Raw genomic sequence first — 24,283 nt, forward strand, 5'->3', positions numbered from 1 at the left:
TTTTCACATACTACATATATAATAACTTTTGTCATAATTTGTTGCAAATGTTTTCCTATTTATTGTCTTTCTTTAGCTGGACTACCTTCAATTCATACCAAAATCTTAACCATTTTTCTTATTAGTCACATCTGTTTATTTTTTCTTCTGGAATTTCTTTCCATGGTTACAGCCTTAAGAAATGTGTCATTCTACCACTGAAATAAATGTTCTCTGTTGTCCATTCATTTTTTTCACTCATTTAACTTTCAATAAATGTCTCCTATGTGCCCTGCTTGCCACCAGGGGTAAAAAAGGATGAATGACATGTTAATTATCCAAAATTTGGAAGTAGGTAAAAGGGGTTCCTGCATGCCCTCCCAGTGCCACACTGGGGACCCCATTAATTGCTTCTGGAGGGACATGTATCTCTGCTTGGCACACTATTTACTATTTATGAGGCTAGTTTACAACTCTGTTACTGTGGATGTTAACTGGTGAAAACTGAGAGCACTGCAAATGATTCCTGCCAGGTAGTAACAAAAATAAATTTTGACAAGCAGAAATGCAAAGGATTTGTACCCTAAAAAAGATAACCTCAAAGGTCACAGTTTTATTGCACTGTAGGGCACTATGTAGTTATGCATGTAACTTAGCAATCTTAAATATTTTTTTTCAGTCATTATCTTTGTTCTTTCACAATTCTCTTCAGGCCAGCCTTACCATCTTACAGATCCCTTCATTAATGAGTTAAATAAAACTCTGACACAGGCTCACATTAGGTTATGTACGAGTTAGGAAATCTGGCTTCTAGCATCACCCCTGCCACTTCCACCCCCATGACAGTTCCCTTAAGGTCCTCCTCAACTTCTAGCTTCCTTTTCTATGAATTGTGGGTTTCTGTAAGGTCAGAGGGCATCAGCAAACAATAAGCAATTAGAAAACTGTGTTTCTACATATAGATACAACTGTTGAATCAGAATGAATGATAAGGTTCTAAGCCTAAAACCCAGGATCCCTTGGGCCTAAGGGAATCTGGAGGGACATTTCACTAGCAAGAACAAGAGAATGTGGTACAGCAGGAAGAGTGAGGGTCTCCAATCACAGGGACCAGGCTTGGCCGTCAACCCTGCCTCTTCTAGGGTCTCTTGATCCTCCTTCCTCATCACACACAATAAACTGTGTGGGCTGAGGAAATGGGCTAACGCTTAAAGAACTTTGTCACATCTGCTACATACTACAGTCTTCTAAGAAATTTCACTCCTTTTTTTTGGCCTCTAAATCCACAATGTCCCCCACAATAAATACTAAATCCATGCTCTAAAGATGGATCTGGGTCACTCTGGATACCCAGAGTCTATGATCAATTCAAGTAGAAGAGAAAACTTGGTGGCACCGGGTTGGAAATTCAGAGGTATTTAGTAAGCTGTGTCAGAGACAATGCTTTCCAATGGCCCCAGGTTTGAACTCAGCTGGCTTGGGGGCATTCCTCTGGGGAAAGCCATTTTCTCAGACAGGAGACTCAACTAGAGGATCCCTAATTTCAAGACCAAACAGCCTGTGAGTCTGCAGCAAGGCGTTTTCATGGGTGGGTAAGCAGTGACTATGACAGCCCATTCGAGGCCACTGCACTGCCCGGCCGGGTTGCTTACCTCTCCTACCACCTCTATGATGTCACCAACTTTCAGCTCAAGTTCATCATCATTCTGGGGCAGGTAGCTGAAAGCCACCTGGCACCGGCGCCTCCGTCGCTCGCCTGGATGGGAAAAGCAAAATATTTAGAGACAGCTCTTCTCCCCAAATTAGATTTTTAAAGAGAGGCTTCCTAGGCATGCAGGCAAATTAAGCTGACTTGTCTCAAATAGCTCTCTGGGACATGGCTAGAGGCACGGCAGCCCTGGTCTCTTAGAGAGAGGCAGTAGAAAGCAGAGCAATGCTTCTTGGTCTTTTAAAAGCTGCTGGGTCAGAAAGGCATGGATATGAGAAACCGATCCATTGGTGCAGAAGGCAAATACCCCACCCCTGAAGCACTGGAGCACAGTGTTGCCTTAAACGGTTTTCCATGGATGGGGCTTTATATTTGCTGCTATTGATTTTTAATGGAAGCTGATGTGATGTGGTAGAGAAAAAAGAATGGTCTGCTTCTAATGCTAGCAAGGCAGAGGGCATTTTTCTAAATGTGCAAAGGAAAGATAAAGTATCCTGGCCTTTTTCTTACTAATCATCACCCTTTCAACATACGGGAACTCAAGCCTGATAAGTGAAGGCTGATTAGATTTCAGCCTGCTCTTGGTACCATTTCAAATGCCCCACAGGATTCAACAAATCCACTTCTGTCCTATTCCCTCTATCCCAGGGGATCCATTAACAGGATCCCTGGCTGCTTACACAGAACCAAGCCAGACAAATCAAGATAAGAGTCAGGGCCACACTTCACTCGACCAGAGGACACTCAAGGTTACAACATCTCACTCACCCAGCGTGGCCCATCTGGGAGACCCTGGCTTAGAGCTGGTTCAAGTACAGACACAACTTTCCACAGCACATCCACACCACAGATGTGCACTATGTGGAGAAAGAACATGTATAGGGGTAAGGGTGAGACAGACAGACAGACAGACAGACAGACAGACAGTGGAGGCCCAAGCCAGGGAGGCGGATGGGAGATAGGAAGTGAGACCAACATTGCTCAGAAGTTTGTCGTTCATGGCTGACCGCCTCACACCATTCCTTCATGCCACTGCATGGCCTAGAAAACCAAAGGGATCAATGACTTCAAAGAAACACATTTAGAAATGCTTAAATTATTTTTGGGCACTGCCTACAGGGATTCTTTTTCTTTTCTAATCTTTTCTCTGAGAAAGGAAGTCCATGCAGAGGTGATCAGAGGGCACATTAACGCCCCGATGCAGGATGACATCATACAAAGGGGAAGGTCTCTGTGCTACATCGGATGTGTGCCCTGATCAATATATTTCAAAAGCCGGCGGCCTAGTTCCCTCTGTTCCATTTTTCTCACCTGTACCTCACTAAGCAAGAACAGAGTTGAATAGAGAGAAGAGGGCAGAAGTTCAGAATCGGTATGTTGTCTAATCACATCTTTGGTGACTCCACAAATATTCTCCACCCTTTTGTGCAAAATTACAAGCCTCTGGGTCTTAAGAACAAACACAGCGCTTCCAGGCCAATTCCTAGGTGCCGATGGCACTGTCAACAGGCTAAGTAGTGCAACCCCAAGGAGGGCTTGGGTCTCCCTAGGACAGAGGGCCCACTCCAACTTGCTTTTCCAAGGAGGAAAGTCAGGAGGAATGGGTATTCCGATGCAAAGAACACCACCACTATTCCATGGCTTCCCACACAATGGAAGGCAAATCAAGTACTCTGTACCAAAAAAGATACGGATTTCTCATTCTAGCAAAGAAGGTCTAGATTACAAAGCAATCTTGGTACCCCATTCCTGACCCCTGCAACTCCCCTGGCCCCATAGACACTTCTTAAGATGAAGTTCTACTATCAATCTTTAAAGGGCTTTCATTTGCTAGATGTTATGTTAAAAGCAAACTCTGCAGACACAAATCTGAACATGAAACAAGTGAAATGACAAACGTCTGAAAACCAACACTCACAACCACAGAAGTCAAAGTCCTGACCAAAGTGACTTCAAATAACACCATCTGAAGATCTAGTGTTAGCTGAAGCCATAAAACTTACAGTTGTATGTAAGTTCATATCTTCAAAAAACCCTCTGTAAAAAGTAGCATCTGATCCAACACTGCACAAATGGCAAAGGAGAGTGATCTACTCTTAGAGAAAAGACTAACCCAATGGATGCAGGACCTGAAACAGAATAATCAGACCGCTCTTAAACCAAATCTCTGCATCGGACTTCCATAAAGGCCTGCCTGGTGTCAGAAGAATGATGTCTTCGCTAGTTTCTCTCTGCCAGGCTAGTCCATCCTTCTTAAGAGCCTCATGACTGTTACTCTTTTGGTGGCATAAAGTCCTATAAAGCTCACTGCCAACAGTAAGCCCTACAGAGGGCACAGGGGAGGGACCCAGAGATGGCTGATGGTAAAGATCACCTGACCTGACGCCAAGCACAGTCATTCGCCCTCGCATTGGGATAGCTCACAATCACTTCCGATATCCATCATCCTCTCCTCCTGCCAACCACATGAGTTAAAAAATAAAAGCCAGAATGGGCAATCATTTTGCAAATGAGGAATCCAGGACTCAATGACTTACGCCAGGTCACCAAGCTAGTAAGTGGCAGCATTTCCTTAGCCTAAGTTCATAGTTCTCTCTCTAGTGCTGGATAAACTAATTCAATTCACATTTTGTGCCAAATTCTCTGCAATCTGTACTCAACTGCTTCCTACAACACTGTACCACGTCACTTAGGTCTCTGCCATGGATCTCTCATTACAGAGAGCCCCAAACTCCTGGAATGCTGCTTTTCGAGGCCTCAACTATAGCTTGTCACGGATTTGAATTTGTTTGTCAGTACCACCTGACCTACAACCCAGTTCAAGGGGGATGCTTGAAGTTGGGAGAAATTGTATTTCTGTTGCATTCATCCATCTTAAACTTAAGGAAGTCTGAGAAAGTCATTTGTCATTTTTTCCCTCTTCCTGGAATTTCACTGATGTTTACTAGTGAGTCTTGACCTTCCTTAAAGAGGTAAGGAGAGGACAATGCCACCTCATTTCAGTAGCTCACATAAACTAAAGGAAAAAAACTTACGACTTGCCTATGCCTGAGGTTTGGAATCCCTTAGTTTGAGCCACCACCTTCATGTCCAAATGAACTAGGCGTGGAATTTTTACAGTAGTCCCCCCTTATCAACAGTTCCACGTTCTGCAATTTAGTTACCTGTGGTCACCTGAGGTCCAAAAATATTAAGTGGAATATTCCAGAAATAAACAATTCATAACTTTTCAATTGCATGTCATTCTGAGTAGTGTGATGAAACCTCATGCCATCCTGCTGCATCCTGTCTGTGAATGTGAGTCATCCATTTGTCCAGTGTCTCCACGCTGTAGATGTTCCCTGCCCCTGAGTCACTGATACTGTTTGCTCCTTACATCCAACCACAGACAGCATTGTGACTCCACGATCCAGGATCACTCAAAGCAGATGATCCTCATTCTGACAGATCATCAGAAGGTCAATAGTAGCCGAACACTACGTCACAATACCTACATCATTCACCTCGCTTGATTACATCATGTAGGCATTTTATCATCTCACACCATCATAAGAAGGCTAAGTACAGTACAATAAGATATTTTGAGAGAAAGAGAACACATTCCCATAACTTTTATTATAGTATATTGTTAGTGTTGTACATTATTATTAGTGTTTTTTTATTGGTGTTAATCTCTTCCTGTGCTTAATTTATAAATTAATCTTTCTCATAGATATGTATGTATAGGTAAATACAAAGTATATATAGGGCTTGGCACTACCACAGTTTCAGGCATCCACTAGGGGTCTTGAAATGTAGCCCCCACGGATAAGGGGGGAACAACTGCATTAAGTGAAATAAGGGCTAGTTGATCACAAGCACTGTGATATCACAATAGCCGATCTAATGATAACTGAGACAGCACACCCTCAACTCTCTCACTAGACCCCATGGTCACCTTTCATTTGTGACCACTTACTGTTTAATAAAATAGTAACATTTATTGAGCACCTGCTATGTGCCATAGACTGCTAAGCACTTTACATATGCTACCCCATTTAATCCTCACACTGAACCTCCGGGATAGATTGCTAACCCCCTTTTTACAGACAAGAAGACCTTGGAGGCACATAGAGATCACATATTTTACCAGAGGATTTCAAACCAGGCAATGCAGCTCCAGAAGCACTATCTCCCTCCCACATCTGACTGTTCTTAAGCATTCTCAGTCCTGGGTGTTGAGAGCACAGAAGGAACTAGCTACACTAACATGGTATTTGTTTGAAAGGTGGAACCAGGAAGCGAAAAACCACAAATCAGGAGCTTTTGCTTATAGCTGCTGGGCACTTGGTCCCTACAGGCCCCAGATTTAATAAAATAAAGCTGGTTAGATGGGGAGGCAATGCAACTGCCTTCTCAGAAAAGGAAATAGCAGAAACTGACTATGGTGTCATGACCCAGTCCCCAAAACAGCACATACATCTATATTTTAGAGGCTACATCCTAGGATCTTACAGCATGTGAAATTTACTAGGCCCATTCATTCAGTGTCTGTGAAAATATACTAATAACAAATAATGTATTGGATGAAAAAAGTCTTTGGGTCAACTGAAAACTTCAACACTTATAGAGCTTCCCACCCTCCACCCCCACCCCCCACCTCTTTTTTTACATCCCCAATTCCCCATGATGGAACAAGAGTAAAGCTACAAGGGTTTAAATCATCTGATATTTTCAAATAATCCATCAAATTAATCAACTAGATCCTTACCACATACCTGGGGAACGTGGCAGTATTCTGAAATCATATTGAAAGGGAGAAACCACTGATAAAAAGCAAAAGAGGAAAATCAAAAGAAACCCCTAATTCCCAGTTTCCAGGGTTACTTCTGGGATTTTCTACACATATGGCCTGGGGACCACCTGCACCAGACTGTTAAAATGCAGGGCAGAACTACTGAACTCATTCTTTGGGGTTGGGGCCAGGGACCTGCATTTAAAGCTATCTCTTGAATAATACCTATGAAAATCTAAATCTCAGCAACAAATCAGTACCACAAATAACAGATGATTTAAAAAAAAAAAAAAAAAAAAAAACACCTTGTGGGAACAGGTGGTCTCCCCTTGGAAGACTCTAATCTATGTCTCTTATTCTTTGCTGCATATTGAAATCGCCTAGGGAGTTTTCACTAACTACTGATGCCTTCCTAAATAGCAGCCCCAGAGGAACTAGGTCTCCATAGAAAAATGGCTTCTTCTAAGCCTAGAGCAAAGAAAATACAAAGTGAGACTAAAATATCTGGTTGTGCTAAAATTCATGAAGTACTCAAACATCTAAGGGATAATTTCAAAAGGACACAGGAGTCAGCTAGACAGGGCTTCCACTGGCCAAAGTTGGGACAATACAGTAGGTACTGAGGGAATTTGTTATAATTTATTCATTAAAAAAATTCACGAGTCCATATTGATATGTTCAATGGGTAGCTAGATAGCTAGCTAAAGAAGATCAGGTAGATAGTTATGGGGTGAGAAGTGAAAGCTCCTTTTTTCTCTTTTTTTAACAAAAGAACGTTGACAAATAGAGAAATGATAGAAATAGACAAAGTCATTTTATAACCATCATAGTAATAATTGATTCTGGGAAGAATCAATGGTTGCTAAAACCACTGGGCGAAAGCTTGTTGGGGGTTAAGATATTTACAAAATCTCAAAGTATCTCCCCACAGATTATTATCTCCCCACAGTTACAAAAGGAAAATGGTCCCCTTAGAATGAAGAGAGCTGGCAGATATAGCCTTACCCAAGTGATCCAAGTTAACATTGCTAATCACAGGACAAATTGACATCATGTGCCTCCTAATAGGCTGCACTGAGAAGGACCTATAGAACATCATCACCTATAGAATACTTCTATAACATCACCTATAGAATACTTCTGCCACAACATTTACCTAAATCCAACCACGAGGAAACAATCATGCAAATTTAAAATGAGGAGCAGTTTACAAAAACTGATCTGGCCAGGTGTGGTCACTCATGCCTGTAATCCCAGCACTTCGGGAGGCTGAGGTGGGAGGATCACCTGAGGCCAGGAGTTTGAGACCAGCTGGCCAACATAGTGAAACCCGATCTCTACTAAAAATACAAAAATTAGCCGGGCATGATGGCCCACTCCTGTAGTCTCAGCTATTCAGGAGGCTGAGGCAGGAGAATCACTTGAACCTGGGAGACTGCAGTGAGCCATGATATTGGCTCACTGCAGTCTCGACCTCCCAAGCTCAAGCAATCCTCCCACCTCAGCCTCCTGGGTAGCTGGGACTACCGATGCAAGCTACCACACTGGCTAATTTTTGTATTTTTTGTAAAGATGGGGTCTCGCTATGTTGCCTAGGCTGGTCTCAAACTCCTGGGCTCAAATGATCCTCCTGCCTCAGCCTCCCAAAGTACTGGGATTATAAGAGTGAGCCATCACACCTAGCCAAAAAAAAAAAAAAAAATTCTTATTGATACATAATATTTGTACATTTTTATAGGGTACGTGTGATATTTTATTCCATGCATAGAATGTGTAGTGATCAAGTCAGGGTATTTGAGTGTCCATCACCTTGAGCACTTATCATTTCTATGTATTGGGAACATTTCAAGTCCTCTTTTCTAGCTATTTTGAAATATACAAAACATTGTTGTCAACTATAGTCACCCTACTCTGCTATTGAATACTAGAACTTATTCTTTCAATCTAACTGTATGTTTGTATCCAGTAACCAACCTCTCTACTCTCTACCTCCATGAGATCAACTTTTTTAGCTCTTCATGGTTACCTCAGCACTATTCACAGTAGCAAAGATATGCAATCAACGTAAGTGTCCATCAGCAGAAAAGTGGATAAGCAAACTGTGGTACATATACCCAATGGAATGCTACTCAGCCATAAAAAGAATGAGATCTGCAACAACATGGATGGAACTGGAGGTCATTATGTTAAGTGAAATAAGCCAGGCACCAAAAGACAAACATCGCATGTTCTCACTTTGTAAGATCTAAAACTCCAAACAATTGAACCCATGGACATAGAGAATAGAAGGATGGTTATCAGAGGCTGGGAAGCGTAGTGGGAGCGGGTCGGGGGTGAGATGGGGATGGTTAATGGGTATAAAAAACATAGTTAGAAAGAATGAATAAGACCTACTATTTGATAGCACAACAGGATGATACAGTCAGTAACAACTTAATCATGTATTTTCAAATTACTAAAAGACTGTAATTGGGTTGTTAGTAACACAAAGGATAAATGCTTGAGGGGATAAATACCCCATTCTCCATGATGTGATTATTACACACTGCATGCCCGTATCAAAATATCTCATGTATCCTGTAAATATATACACCTATGTACCTACAAAAATTAAAAACAAAAGTTATTTTAAAAAGAAAATAAAATGTGGTATAATAGACTACTACTGAGCCGTAAAAAAGAACGAGATCCTGTCTTTTGCAGCAACATGGATGGAACTGGAGGTCATTATGTTAAGTGAAATAAGCCAGGCACAGAAATATTTTTTTCTTAAGTCAATATCATAAAAGATATTTAAAAGGCTAGAGAATTATTTTAGATTTAAAAAGAGTAAAGACATATGACAACTAAATATAATGTATGATCTCTAATTGAATTATGCATTTTTAAAAGGCTATAAAAACATTGAGAAAACTGGGGAAATTTGAATATGAACTAATTCTAGATAATAGCATGTTAATGTTACATTTCCAGAGTATGTCAATTCTATTGCAGTTACCTAGAAGAATGTCCTCATACTTAGGAGATACATTCTGAAGTATTTAGGGATGAAGTGTCCTGATGCTTATAATTTATTTTCAAACCATTTAAGGAAAAAAATCAGGCCAGGCTCAGTGAGTCACAACTGTAATCCCAGCACTTTGGGAGGCCAAGGCAGGAAGATCAGTTGAGCCCAGGAGTTCAAGACCAGCTTGGGCAACATGGCAAAACCTCGTATCTATAAAAAAATGAAAAATTAGCTTGGCATGGTGGCATGTGCTTATGGTCCCAGCTACTCCAGAGGCTGAGGTGGGAGAATTGTCTGGGCCTGGGGAGGTCAAGGCTGCAGTGAGCTGTGATCACACCACTGCAGCCTGGGAGACAGAGTGAGACCTTGTCTCAAAAAAAAAAAAAAAAAAAAAAAAAAAAAAAAAAAAAAAAAAACACTAAAAATCCAAATGATTAAAAGAAGAAATCAAAAAGAGTATGTGTGGAGACTGGATAAAGGATAGAGATAGAAAGCAAATGTGACAAAATGCTAATAATTGGTAAATCTAGGTGGGTGTTCATTATACTATTGTTTCAAGTTTTCTGTGCATTAAAATTTTTTCTGATTAAAAATTCTAAGGGGAAAAGGGAACCAGTGTCTGGGCCCCACTTCTAGAGATTCAAATGTCATTATTGATCTGGGGTGCAGCCTGGGCATCTGGATTTTAAAAGATCCCCATGTGCTTCTAATGTGCAGCCAAGGTCCAGAGACATCTAGACAGATCTGTTGCCCAAAGAAGAGCATCAGGCCAAAAACAAATGGGACTTTTCCAGGATCAGGTTATTTTAGGTCCTACATTCAGTGTCTTTTCCCACAAGGGAGAGAACCCAGACTTCTAAATATCTGACAATAGTATTTAATACATAGCACAGGTGAATGCTGCTGTGCTGTGATGTTTATTTCACAGACCTTTGGAACAGTTGCACTAAGTAGTTTCTAGCTCTGGAAATGTGTTCCTGGGTTGGGGCAGGGGAGTGGAGAAGATGGAGGTCTCTGCTATGATTCACTAACAAACACTACTGGGTGCCAGGGGCTCAGGGGGTGGCAGGGGTCAGCAACTCTTCAGTTACTGAGCGGCATGCCAGCTTCTTTAAAAGGCTGTTCTTGAGTTGGAAACTTCGATTTATGCAAGAAGCCATGTTTCCTATCTCAGGATGGAGAAAACAATACAAACTTAACTAAATGTATAGATTCACACATTTTTACTTGGGATGTCCAGTAGATTCCGGGTACAAGAGAAGAGAAGGTGGATTTACTGATCTTGCAGAACCCCTGCATCATACTCTTTACTGGAAACATTTCCATTCGTCATCCTGTTTCAACATAATGCAACTTACAGGAAGAGGAGGACACTTCAGAAGCCAATGGCACTCCAAATAAAAGGACCTTGTGGGTGTTTCTTTACAAACCCCTCTTGGCTGTACCTGGACTGTTGCAGTAGAAATGTATAATATTTAACTAACCAGCATTGTGTGGTCCCTGGAGATGAGCCTGCTTGATTCTCATAGGGACGTGTATAATCAACATCTCTGCACAGCAGAACACAGGAAATCCATTTGCCTGCTACTTCAAAGGCAGAGGGCATCTGACAAGTGGGTATAGCTATGCCAGTGCTCATTCTCTCCCAAGTCTTGGAAGGATATAAGAGAAAATGTAGAACTAGTAGGGAACCATTTATTAGAGCCTTTTAGCCATGGAGGGTAGGGAGGGAGGCAGATAACATCAAAAGTCACAGAAGAAAAATCACCTTAATCTTGGAAATGAAAGAAATGAACACTGAGTGACTGCTACATGCCAGGAACCACGCTTGGCACATAACAGGCCTTCCCTCATGTCCTCAGGCCAACTCTAGGAGGTTCAGCATGCTGGACCCATCTTTATGATGAGCACAGCAAGCCTGGATAACTTGTCCAGAGTACACGGGTTAAATAAGTTGTGGTCTTCAGCTCTCTTCTTCCACCAACCCAAGATGATACCAGGAAGGCAGATTAGGAGTGAGCTTCTAGTGGACTCTGGATGCCAAGCAAAGGATGAGGACTTTATTTTGTGGGCAATGAGAAACCAGAGGAGGTTTCTGGACGGAGAAGCATAGAACAAGATGTGATGAGGACAGTGATCCAGGGAGAAGGGCTCAGTGTCAGAAACATGCAGAATGGCAATGGGGAGGGGTCCCAGAAGCAGGAGATGGCCCAGCAGAAGAATGAAAGACACAGCTGGAAAAACACAGTGGAAAGAATTACACACCTAGAGAAGGAGAGGCTAACAAGCAGACGTGGACACAGACATACTCTGAACAATTGTCAGTTGACATGTCTGTTGCCTCCTTTGAGGGCCAATGACCTTCTCTTACTTGTCCTTGATACCTGCACTTAGCTCAGTTTCTGTTTGAGTAGACACTCAATCCATTCTTGACAAATGAATGAACTAATGAATTCCACATCCTGAAAGATGGAGGGAGAGTTAAAGCTTCAACATGGTATTAAACAGGGCAGCAAGACCCAGTCTCTACACAAAATTAAAAAATTAGCCAGGCATGGTGGCACACACCTGCAGTGCCAGTTACTTGGAATGTTGAGGCAGGAGGATTGCTTGAGCCCAGGAAGTCAAGGCTGCAGTGAGCCATGACTGTGCCACTGCACTCCAGCCTGGACAACAGAGACCATGCCTCAAAACAAAACAAAACAAAACTCTATATATATATATAAAAATATATATATAAAATAAGCCGAACAAACAAAAGTCAATGCCATCTGGAATTGTTGATGCTATAGAGATGGAAATATGGTAGACCCTACAGTCTTGTTGGTGTGTCAAAGTTGGTCAATTAATTGACCAACTCATTCTCCATCAACCTTGTAGTCTGAAGCATCTGTAATACTAAACAATGCTATTCTATTCCTCTAGCTGCTTTCCTCTTACAAACTTATGCCCCCCTGTGAATTAACCTTACTAAACGGTAGAGCAGGGCTATATATGAACAAGAAATGATGTATATTTGATTTTATGTTCTGTCCTCTTAAAAGACAGAAAACATTTGTTTTAAGTAGGCAAAGATCTATGTATAAGAGGGTTCAGGACACCATTGTTTCTAATAGCAAATGCATATATGCACAGAGATCTACATGTGAAACGTGGATGTCTAGTGGGAGGGGAAGGTATATCCAGGCAGCCATTAAATATAACAAGTAGCTCGATGTGTACCAGTATGAAAAGGTGTCCATAGTACACTAAAACACTAAATCATGTAATATGTATACTATGATCCCAATTTTATAAACACACACACACACACACACACACACACACACTCTCATAACTCTAAGCAGCATGTAGTACTTTAGATACTTCTGATAACTCGGAACCTAGCACAGAGTATACATTCAACAAATGTTCATAAATAAATAAATGAATCCATTCAACATTCAACTAATATATGAAGGTCTAATACAATTAAATGAATGAGGGCAACAAAGTAAGAGACTGTCTCAAAAAAAGATACAAATGAATGAGAGAAAGGGGGTATATGTACACGGACACACTTGCGTAAGCACAGAAAATGGTATGGAAAGCTATGCCCTAAGGTAGCAGTGGCAGGGGAGGCAGGTTGGGGGAAGGGTAGAAACTCATTTAAATGCTTCTACAATATCAATTTGTTTTCACAAAGAGCGCGTAATACACTGTAATCACTTTTTTAAAACATCACAGTCACCTATTAAAATAATTACCTTGTATTATGAAACTTATCCTTCCAATCACACTTTAATTACATTAATAGTAAAGTGAGTTGGTGTTTTGAAAGAAATAAATATCAATTCAATCAGCAAGAAAGGTGCTTTTCATGGGGCTGAATGACAAGGGGCCTCGGACCTCCCAATGACAACTGGTTGTGGCTGGTCTATGAACACAGCAGGAGGTGTGAGCTCAGAGACAGGGCTCCACATCTGTAGCCCACATTAGTCATTATTCTGATCAGATACTGTTACAGAACCGTGAGGAAGCCCATACTATTCCATCAGTGACCAAATCAAGGTCATCTTCCCTGGCCAGACACCACCAGCCTACACAGCCCAGACAGCCAACTCTCTCTAGGTGGAGGGGCCCTGTGGTGTCCATCTTCTGAGCTCGCCCTCACTCATGGGAACACACACATACACACACATACATGATCATTCATTCAGCCATGGGGGCCCCTTCTCTGGGTTCCCCTAACAACCATTGCCTTTCTCTAGCACTGTCCTCCTTCCATTGTATTTTTGTTATCTGTGAGTGCCAATTGCTGTCTGTCTCCATCTTTTCAACCCTGACACCTCTCAGCTCTTTCATGCACATCTGTGTCAACTAATTCAACTCACTCACCAACACCCACATCTGCCTTATGATGGTTAGGATGATACCACTGCGCCTCTAGATCTCTATGTAGACCCAGGTGCCATATATCTAGAAAATTCCTGACTCAGGCCCTCCTCAGCCCTAGGAACTTCAGAGTCTAATGCCTGATTTAAAGAAGCCACTGAAAACCATCTTAAATTTGGTCAATTAACATATGACCCCCAAAATCAAGTTTCTACTTCCAATGTAATAGTCAAAGGGGCCATCCATTGAATAAACTGAGTTTCCGCAAAGAGGAGCTGCATGTGGATGTTTTAACATTAACACTGTCATCTGATATTTCTTTAGAAGACACATCTGTAATTTTGGTGCCACAAGCATAAAGAACTCAATATCCTCTACCTCAATCATATCTTATAAAAATGGTATGTGAATCAGCCATCTGAAAGGATGCAGGGGCTCTGATTTCACTGCTCATGGATATGTGGTCTTCATTTAATGCATTAAAGCACATAAAGAGAACCCTGGGGCTAGGCGCAGTGGCTCACACCTGTAATCCTAGCACTTTGGGAGGCTGAGGCAGGAGAATCACTTGAGCCCAGGAGTTCGAGACCAGCTTGGGCAACACAGTGAGACCCCGCCTCTAAATAATAGCAATAATAATAATAATAACAACAACAATAAAGAGAACTCTGAGCTAACAATACAGAAGAGACAAAGGGCCCAACTCACCCAGCATTGCAACCCCTGCGCGGCTCTCTGCCTCGGTTCTCTCACATACAAAATTGGGATGATGGAGACAGACCTACTTTCCAAGGCGCTTACTTCAACCTGACTCTCTCCCTTTTTTCCATTTGGCTTTACATTCAGGAATCTGTTAAAAGGCAGCTTCGTTAATTTTCTTTTCACCAGCCTTCCCTTCCCATCAGAGTGAGATAAAGGAAACACGTCAAAACACAAAATCAGTGACGTCTCTAAACATCCCTCTGCTTTTCATCTTTCTTCAGGCTGGTCCCAGGCATTGGTTTTGTCCTTTCAGCACAACCCTCAACCCAAATAACCCAACTTCAGCAGGCCATACCAGGGACACTTCCCTAATGTGTCCCTGGCTTGACTTTCCCCAACTCTGGCAGCTAGCTCTCCAGAGGGGAGGGAGTCTGGATTTTCAGAGGAGAAAATCCAATACATAAAGCACACTGCTTTTCCCTGCAAGGCTAATTTTGGCAAAATGCCCAAAAGAACTCAACATATTTATAGGGTTTTGTTTGATCTACTTTTAAATGCTCCATGCAGAGTCATTCAAGTGAAATGAGAATACAGAATTTCAAAGGAAAAATTGAAGGAAGATTCTAAATATAAGTTATTTATTGAGCATAAACAAGATTTCTCCTTTCTATCCGACACACTCCCTCTAACATATCTATTTTTAAAGGCATTCTCAAACTTTGCTGCTGACAAATGAATATATCAGACACCTAACTTTTACAGTTAAAGGTGGAGTGGGCAGGGAGGGGGAAAAGATGAGGGAATAAGGGGTAGGAGAGAAGAAAAAAAGACACAAACGTTTGAAGAACTGTAACAAAGGTCTAGAAAATCCTAAAGACCCTCATCTGGGAGACTTCTGTTTTGCCTAATCTTAGAGAATTACTGGGAGGTGGGGGGGAGGGCGGTGGGAGATACACACCATAAACAAATCTAGGGTTTCTCAGTTTTTAGAATCAGTACCAAAAATGACCACTGTACTAGGAGATTTAGAAAGTGTCAAAGAATTCCACATATACCCTCTCTTTTGGGGGTAGGGAGAAATCTTCATTGCAGGTAGTCATAATATTTTTAAATTTTGACTCATTTTTAACATAGTTTCCCTTCTCATCCCCATCAAAAAAAAGAGGGAGGAAGCCTAGGTATTTATGAATTTTCTTGATGCAAATGGGAGTTTATATCCCTGTAATTCATTCTTCATAATCTAAAAGGCTAAACCCCTTAAGCAGAGGTCCTTAACTGGGGTGTGTAGATAGAATTCAAGGGGTCTAAATTTAGATGGAAAGAAAAATACATCTTTTACTATCTTCTGAAATTTGGCCTTTATTCCCACCGTGAATCTAAGCAACAAACCACATTGGTACTAGCAGCATCTATGAAATTTATTTATATCCCACTACATGAATAGATATTTTCATTTCACAGTTGCAGTTATCTTGAACTATCTTTTTTTTTTTTTTTTTTGAAACGGAGTCTCACTCTGTCGCCCAGGCTGGAGTGCAGTGACGCGATCTCAGCTCACTGCAAGCTCCGCCTCCAGGGTTCACGCCGTTCTCCTGCCTCAGCCTCTCGAGTAGCTGGGACTACAGGCGCCCGCCACCTCGCCCGGCTAGTTTTTCTGTATTTTTTAGTAGAGACGGGGTTTCACCGTGTTAGCCAGGATGGTCTCGATCTCCTGACCTCGTGATCCGCCCGTCTCGGCCTCCCAAAGTGCTGGGATTACAGGCTTGAGCCACCACACCCGGCCTTGAACTATCATTTACACTCACCCCTACTTCAAAATTATGATCACTTCCTGACCCACTGCTGGATGTTGCTATAATAAAGAATATGTCTTACTTGTATTTTTGCACCATTTTGACAACTATTTTAACATAATCGGTTTCCTTTGTAATTATTTGGTTCCCTTTTTATTCATTTATCAACATTATTCTGAAAAGGGGTCCACAGGCTTCACCAGACTAGCAAACAGGTTCCATGGAAATTTTTTAAATAAAAAGAACCCCAAATCCCTGCTTTCAAGATTGTAGTTTCCAGGCTGGGTGCAGCGGCTCACACCTATAATTCCAGAACTATGGGAGATCAAGGTGGAAGGATCCCTTGAGGGCAGAATTTCAAGGCCTGAGCAACATGGCGAGAACCTGTCTCCAGAAAAAATAAAAATAAAAAAATTAACAGAGCGTGGTGATGTGTGCCTGTAGTCCCAGCTACCCGGGAAGCTGAGATGGGAAGACCACTTGAGCCCATGAGTTCTAGGCTGCAGTGAGCCATGACTGCACCACTGCACTCCAGCCTGGGCAACAGCACAAGAACCTGTCTTTAAAAAAATTAGTTTCCAAGGAAACTCAAAGGTACAAAGGTAAACTATTTATATTTAACAAAGCAGTAAACATAACATTTGGACTCTGTTCATTGGAATGCTTCATAAGCTTTGGAGTAACACATTATAACAAAAGAGCCACTTTGGGCAACTTCGCAAGTCCTGAACCATAAATGGCCACGTGGCACAGTGCTCATGAAGCTGCTTGCCAAGTGCCCTCTTATTACTTGGGTCAGTGGCTGGCGAGAGCTCCACTCTGTCATCTGGTGCCCTGGCTTGGCTGAGCTCAATGCCCATGATTTCTTCCAGGGAGGCCAGCACAGCTAATTTGCAGGCTGACACCTGCCACAGCCTCATCACCCTCCCCCAACTCAGCCCTACTTTTCTCTCCCTTGTCTGACTATTTAAATTCTGGAAAGCACTACAAGTTTCCCCCCTATCCTTCAAGTATAAAGAGGTCACTAGGGCTTCCATGTACCCACACGGCTTCATACACACCCCTTGCTCCCAGCCCTACTCAGCTGCACTGGTGTGTGTGTGTGTGTGTGTGTGTGTGTGCGTGTGTCCCCAGTGCCTGCTGGGCTGCAAGCACAGAAATATTCCATAGAAGGAGAGAGGTTGATGCTAATGTTTATAATTGCACAGGATCTGCCTGGAGGGGTTGCCTGACTTCCACTGAGGTCCATTTCTATGGTATCACTAGAGGATGAAGGACCCTATGGTCAGCATGGCCAACTGGGACCAGAGGCATCTGACCAGCTCTTCAAAAAAAAAAAAAAAAAAGTCTAAAAAAACCGTCTTAAACCAGGCATGCTGGCTCATGCCTGTAATCCCAGCACTTTGGGAGGCCAAGGTAGGCAGATTTTTTGAGCTCAGGAGTTTGAGACTAGCCTGGGAAACATGGAAAAACCCCACCTCTACAAAAAAAAAAAAAAAAAAAAAAAAAGTTAGGCATGGCGACACACGCCTGTAATCCCAGTTACTTGGGAGGCTGAGGTGGGATGATTACCTGAGCTTGGGAAGTTGAGGCTGCAGTGAGTCAAGATCACGCCACTGGGCCGGGCGCGGTGGCTCAAGCCTGTAATCCCAGCACTTTGGGAGGCCGAGACGGGTGGATCACGAGGTCAGGAGATCGAGACCATCCTGGCTAACACGGTGAAACCCCGTCTCTACTAAAAAAATACAAAAAAATAGCCGGGCGAGGTGGTGGGCGCCTGTAGTCCCAGCTACTCGGGAGGCTGAGGCAGGAGAATGGCGTGAACCCGGGAGGCGGAGCTTGCAGTGAGCTGAGATCCGGCCACTGCACTCCAGCCTGGGCGACAGAGTGAGACTCCGTCTCAAAAAAAAAAAAAAAAAAAAAAAAAAAAAAAGATCACGCCACTGCACTTTAGCCTGAGTGACAGAATGAGACTCCGTCTCAAAAAAAAAGATGTTAAAAGAATCAAGAAAACACCAATTTCACTTTCAGGAAGTTATACTCCAGATAACTCATATGAAATGTACAAAGATATATGCATAATGTTCACTGCTACATTAGTCAGAATAGTGAAAAACCAGAATCATCCTAAATGTCCTTCAATTAGGGAACTGGTTAATTAAGCCATAGGTATATCTTCATACAGACTAGCAAAGAGAAGCATAGCTCTAAATGAACTGATAAGGCAAGATTTCCAAGATTCTCATCAACCTAATACAAAAATTACAATACAGCATGAACAGTATGATCCCATCTGTGTTTTTAAAAAATGCCAAGATGATATACCACTATGTGTTTGAAATTCACATCTTTATGATCAAATGACTAACTGTATCTGCTTATGGTTCCTCCTAATATCTACATAGAGATCTGTAGGGATAACCAAGAACCAAGTTTCTTCCAGGAAGTATGACTCAGGGAAGGGATTTGATGTGACTCTTTACACCATGACTTGACTTTGTTAATTTTTCACACTAAACATGTATTATTTTTATAGTAAGTCTAAGAAAAGTTAGGATGAGTCTACAAGAAAAGGTCAAACTAGAAAATGTTTTAATAGACCAGAGAGGTGAAAACAACCCAATAGCACAAAAGCTGCCTTACGGAGCAGATGATTGTGTGGGGATCGGAAAAACAACAAATCAGTCCCTTCTTGGTGGGGTGGGGAATAAGCATCATCCGGAAAAGGGCAGATTATTAAGCAGACATCCCCCGCTGACCCCACCAAACAAACAGGTTAGTAATGCATATCCTATCTATTTGTTCGAAGCAAATAAAGACTTTTCTCTTTATTTAAACAAATCCCACTTTCCTTGTAAATACAGGAAAGGTGCAAAGGTCTATTTTTTTAAAAGAGGGGGTTATGTCTCACCCAGACTTCATTTTCCAAACTGATCCATACCTTTCCTCTCCCTCTCAAAGGGCGGAAAGTGAGTGTCATGAAAAGTGTAAACTTAGAAGTTATAAATCTAGAAAGCGTCAGTCTAAAAATCCTGAGGCAAAAAAAAAAAAAAATTAATGTAGATTCATTTGCAGAATAGAGAAAGAGCAGAGAAAAATAGAGAAAGCAGGGAAAAATAAATCCACATTAATATTCCCAACAATAATTTTTGTCAGCACTTAAATATTGTATTCAGCACTTAAATGTCTTTACCTCAGCAGGCTTTATTATAAAATTTTTTATATGTTACATATATCTCTTTTTGCAAGATGAAACTTCCCGGGAGGCAGGAATTCAGTTTTTCTAATGGTCTGCAGCAGAGTTCAGCAAACTATTACTGTAAAGGGCCAGAGAGTCAGTATTTCAGGCTTTGTGAGCCATATGGCCTCTGTAGCAACTATTCTGCCGTTGTAGTGGCGAAAACAATTATACACCATATATAACTGAATGGGTGTGCCTATGTGCCAATAAAACTTGACTTACAAAAACAGGCAGTGCCAGATTTGGCTCATGGGCCATCATTTGCTGACCGCTAGTTTATAGGAAGAAGTATTAAGAGTCCAAATCAGAAACCCGGGAATATTTTTTTTTTTAAGGAAGAACAAGAGACATGGCTAAGGTTGAATCATCAGCTTACATGTGACCCCCTCCCAGACACCTTCCCTGACTGCCTTTGAGGCAGGGTTATGGTCCCCCGCAAGCACCACCACCAATAACAACCATGAGAAAGCACAGCACCCAGTGCATAATGCTCTCTTTACCTTGCCCACACTGCTGAGGGATTGTTTGATTCTCAGATCCTAGACTCTGTGAACACAAACTCAGCTGGCCTCCTTGTGGATTACTACAGGCTAGCCCAGAAAAGGCCTTTAACAATCATCTCATAAACAAAGGAAGAACAAAACATGTGGCCAGGTGCGGTGGCTCATGCCTGTAATCCCAGCACTTTGGGAGGCCGAGGCGGGCGGATCACAAGGTCAGGAGATCGAGACCATCGTGGCTAACACGGTGAAACCCCGTCTCTACTAAAAATACAAAAAATTAGCCGGGCATGGTGGTGCATGCCTGTAGTCCCAGCTACTCGGAGGCTGAGGCAGGAAAATGGCGTGAACCCGGGAGGCGGAGCTTGCAGTGAGCCAAGATCGCACCACTGCACTCCAGCCTGGGTGACAAAGCGAGACTCCGTCTCAAAAAAAAAAAAAACATGTAAGTAAGTAAGGGGATGAAGAAAAAGGAAGAATTAAAAATGACCCCGAAGTGTCGATGGGAGGAAGTGAAGGTTGGTAATGCCACCAACTAAAATGCAGAACACAGCTGAGTACAGTGGCTTTGGGAGGTCGAGGCAGGCAGATTGCCTGAGCCCAGGAGTTTGAACCCAGCCTGGGCAACATAGCAAGACTCTGTCTCTACAAAAAAAAAATAGATAAATTAGCCAGGCATGGTGGCACACACCTGTAGTCCCAGCTACTCGGGTGGGCTGAGGTAGGAGGATCGCTTGAGCCCTGGAGGTGGAGGCTGCAGTGAGCCATGATTCCGCCACTGCACTCCAACCTCAGTGACAGAGTGAGACCCTGTCTCAAAAAAATAAATAAAAACAAATAGTTTGTTGAGTTCTTAAAAAAAAAAAACAAATAAAATGCAGAATACAGAAGCAACAGGAGTCTGACAGGAGAGAATCTTCTGCTCAACCACATAGGGACAGTTGGGGACACAGTGACTGTGTCCCATCTGTCACTCCACCACAGACCACCAGACCTGGGTCAGCTCCCACCAGAAATTGGTTCAGGGATGGGCAGGCAGTCTTAGGTCAGGGTGGTATAGTGAGAGACAAAGGTGGGTCTGCCCAGAGCATCTAAATGAAGAGAGGTCCCCTGCACTTCCCCAACTGGATGTAAACTGGGAAGTCCACTGTTGCTCCACTTGCTGGTCACAGCACAAAGCCAACTCCAGGAGACGCAGGGCACAGAAAAGAAACCTGGGCCCTGACAAGCCTGTCCTGCCTGTGTACAACTTCCTGTTACACAAGACAGGTATTTCCTCATGACCTATGCCAGGTGGAACCACACTGCTTGTGACTTGCAGTCCAGAAACCAGTAACCAGCACAGAGTGTCTGAGAATGGACATGAAGGCAGCAAGGAGGGAGGGCCAGTCGAGAGGTTGGGCTTAGGGAATGGTATGCTTCATGGCATTGACTGAACCCAGGAAGATGCCAAAGACAGGATTATAGAAACAGCTGACACTTCAGATGTTGGAGAACAGGAGTCAATCAAATATAAGAGAGAAAGGAGTAGAGCGGGAGTGGGAGGGGCAAATAGAGGCACAAAAGGCAAAGCAGAATGTTTCCAGAGGTGGTAATCCAAGGTGCTGCATGGAGTTTGGCAGAGGTGGCATGGAGGAAGGGGTCTGACAGACCCAGGTTCAAACCCAAACTACACCACTCACTAACAGTGTGGCCTTAGATAGGTCATATAACCTCTTTGAGTCTTGCTTTTTCCAACTGCAAAATGAGGCCAATGCCACCTACTTTTCAGGGTTGTTTGAAGGACTGCATAGATGTCTCCACTACAACACTTTCCATAGGTAACTAGGGCGTACTGATTGCATTAAGGTCCTAATTCTTTTTTTTTTTAACTTTTATTTTAGGTTCAGGGGTACAGTGTGCAGGTTATATAGGTAAACTCATGTCATAGAGGTTTGTTGTACACATTATTTCACCACTCAGGTACTAAGCATAGCACCCAATGGGTATTTTTTTCTGATCCTCTCCCTCCTCCCACCTTCTACCCTCAAGGAGGCCCCGATATCTGTTGTTCCCCTCTATGTGTTTGTGTGTTCTCACTGTTTAGCTCCCACTTATAAGTGAGAATATTCAGTATTTGGTTTTCTATTCCTATGTTAGTTTGCTAAAGATAATGGCCCCCAGTTCCATCCATATTGCTGCAAGGAGCATGATCTTGTTCTTTCTTATGGCTGCATAGTATTCCATGGCGTATAAGTACCACATTTTCTTTATCCAGTCTATTGTTGATGGATATTTAGGCTGATTCCACATCTTTGCTATTGTGAATAGTGCTACAATGAACATAGGCATGGATTTGTCTTTATGGTAGAATGATTTACATTTCTTCTGGTATATACCCAATAATGGGATTGCTAAGTCAAATGGCAATTCTGTTTTTAGTTCTTTGAGCAATCACTACACTGCTTTCCACAACGAAGGCCCTTAATTCTTTACCTTTCCCAGTCTCCATGCCCTTTGTCACATGACTCCAGAGTGCCTCACTTAAAGACAGAATAGATTTCCCCAGTCCATGTGATTTGCTTCAGAAAACAAAGTGAAATGAAAGTGGCAGTATGTGGTTCTTTGCTTAGGCCTCAAGAGAACTCATAGGTTTCTACTTGCTCTGTTGCACCTCTGCCATCACCATTCAAACATGCCCCAGCTGGCCTGCTGGAGCAAGCAAGATACACAGAGCAGCTTAATGTTGTATGCTGCTGGGTTTTTGTGGTAATTTGTTATGCATCAATATTGTGGCAATAGATAACTAATACAACAACACTTGACACAGCGCAAGTCCTCAAAAAAACATTTAACACCAACATTCAGTGAGGAAGGAGGTTGCAAATATTTTATCTTATTCTTCCTCCTGGTGAGTTAAATGTTCTCTCCCTTTCTCTTTTCTCCATATTCATCAGAGCACAAAGGGTAAACAGAAGTTTCTAGAAAGATTTCTTTTTAGATTTAGGAACACTAATTTTAAAGGACAGGGAAAGGTTATTAATTTCCTACTTATTGTACTATGTTTATCTTTAGCTAACAAATAAAAATGGAAAAGAAAACAGGAGAAGGAATGCTCTCTTGACCCAGAATTCTCTTACCCAAGTCATCCATCATGCTTCTCAAGAAACACACACAATGCAATTGAGACAAGGTAACACACATGACAGATCAACTGTAATTGATAATTGATAGAATTTCTTAGCTGGTAGTGGGAAGAAGGGTGTTGGGTATTTGTCATATTATTCTTGATCCTTTTTCATTGTGGTAAAGCATTCATAACATAAAATTTACCGTCTTAACCATTTTAAGTGTACAGTTCAGTGGCATTAAGTACACTCACATTATTGTGCAACTATCACCAACATCCATCTCCAGAAGTCTTTTCATTTTGTAAAACTGAAATTATATACCCATGAAACAATAACTGCCCATTATCCCTCCCTCAACCCCTGCAAACCACCGTCCTACTTTCTGTCTCTATACATTTGATTACTCTAGGTACCTCATGTAAGTGGAATCATATAGTATTTGTCTTTTTGTGTCTGGTTTATTTCACTTAGCATAATGTCCTCAAAGTTCATCCATGTTATAGCATGTGTCACAGTTTCTTTCCTTTTCAAGGCTGGATAATATTTGTTTCTCAGTTCATCCTCAATGAACACTCAGGTTGCTTCTACCTTTTGTCTATTGTGAATAATGCTGCTCTGAATGTGGGCGTGCAAATATTTGTTCAAGTCCCTTGTTGATCCCTTTCTATGTGTCTTTTTAAAACTTCATTTTGAAATATTAAACATGCTTTAAAAAGTATCACTTAGGCCAGGCATAGTGGCTCACGCCTGTAATCCCAGCACTTTGGGAGGCCAAGGCAGGCAGACCACGAGGTCAAGAGATCGAGACCATCCTGGCCAACATGGTGAAACCCAGTATCTACTAAAAATCCAAAAATGTGCTGGGCGTGGTGGCATGCGCCTGTAGTCCCAGGTACTCAGGAGGCTGAAGCAGGAGAATGACTTGAACCTGGGAGGCAGAGGTTGCAGTGAGCCGATATCGCACCACTGCACTCCAGCCTGGAAACACAGTAAGACTCCGTCTCTCAAAAAAAAAAAAAAAGTATCACTTAGCTAGCAATCTTTAGCCATCATCTAAGAGGTTGAGGGGAAGGGACTGGCAGCTAGAATTTGTGA

General features: G+C 42.2%; 1 protein-coding gene across 13 annotated transcripts in view; it reads right to left on the bottom strand.

The window, feature by feature from the left end:
* SH3KBP1 (SH3 domain containing kinase binding protein 1) overlaps nt 1-24,283 on the bottom strand; it is a 363,386-nt gene that overhangs the window by 180,500 nt on the left and 158,603 nt on the right. For all 13 annotated transcript variants that reach the window (XM_050776630.1, XM_050776634.1, XM_050776625.1 and 10 more), the window contains one exon: nt 1,632-1,735. In XM_050776630.1, the coding sequence (XP_050632587.1) occupies nt 1,632-1,735 (104 nt within the window). The remainder of the gene's footprint in view (nt 1-1,631; nt 1,736-24,283) is intronic.

The sequence above is a fragment of the Macaca thibetana genome, chromosome X (assembly GCF_024542745.1).
Source record: "Macaca thibetana thibetana isolate TM-01 chromosome X, ASM2454274v1, whole genome shotgun sequence".
NCBI lineage: Eukaryota > Metazoa > Chordata > Mammalia > Primates > Cercopithecidae > Macaca > Macaca thibetana.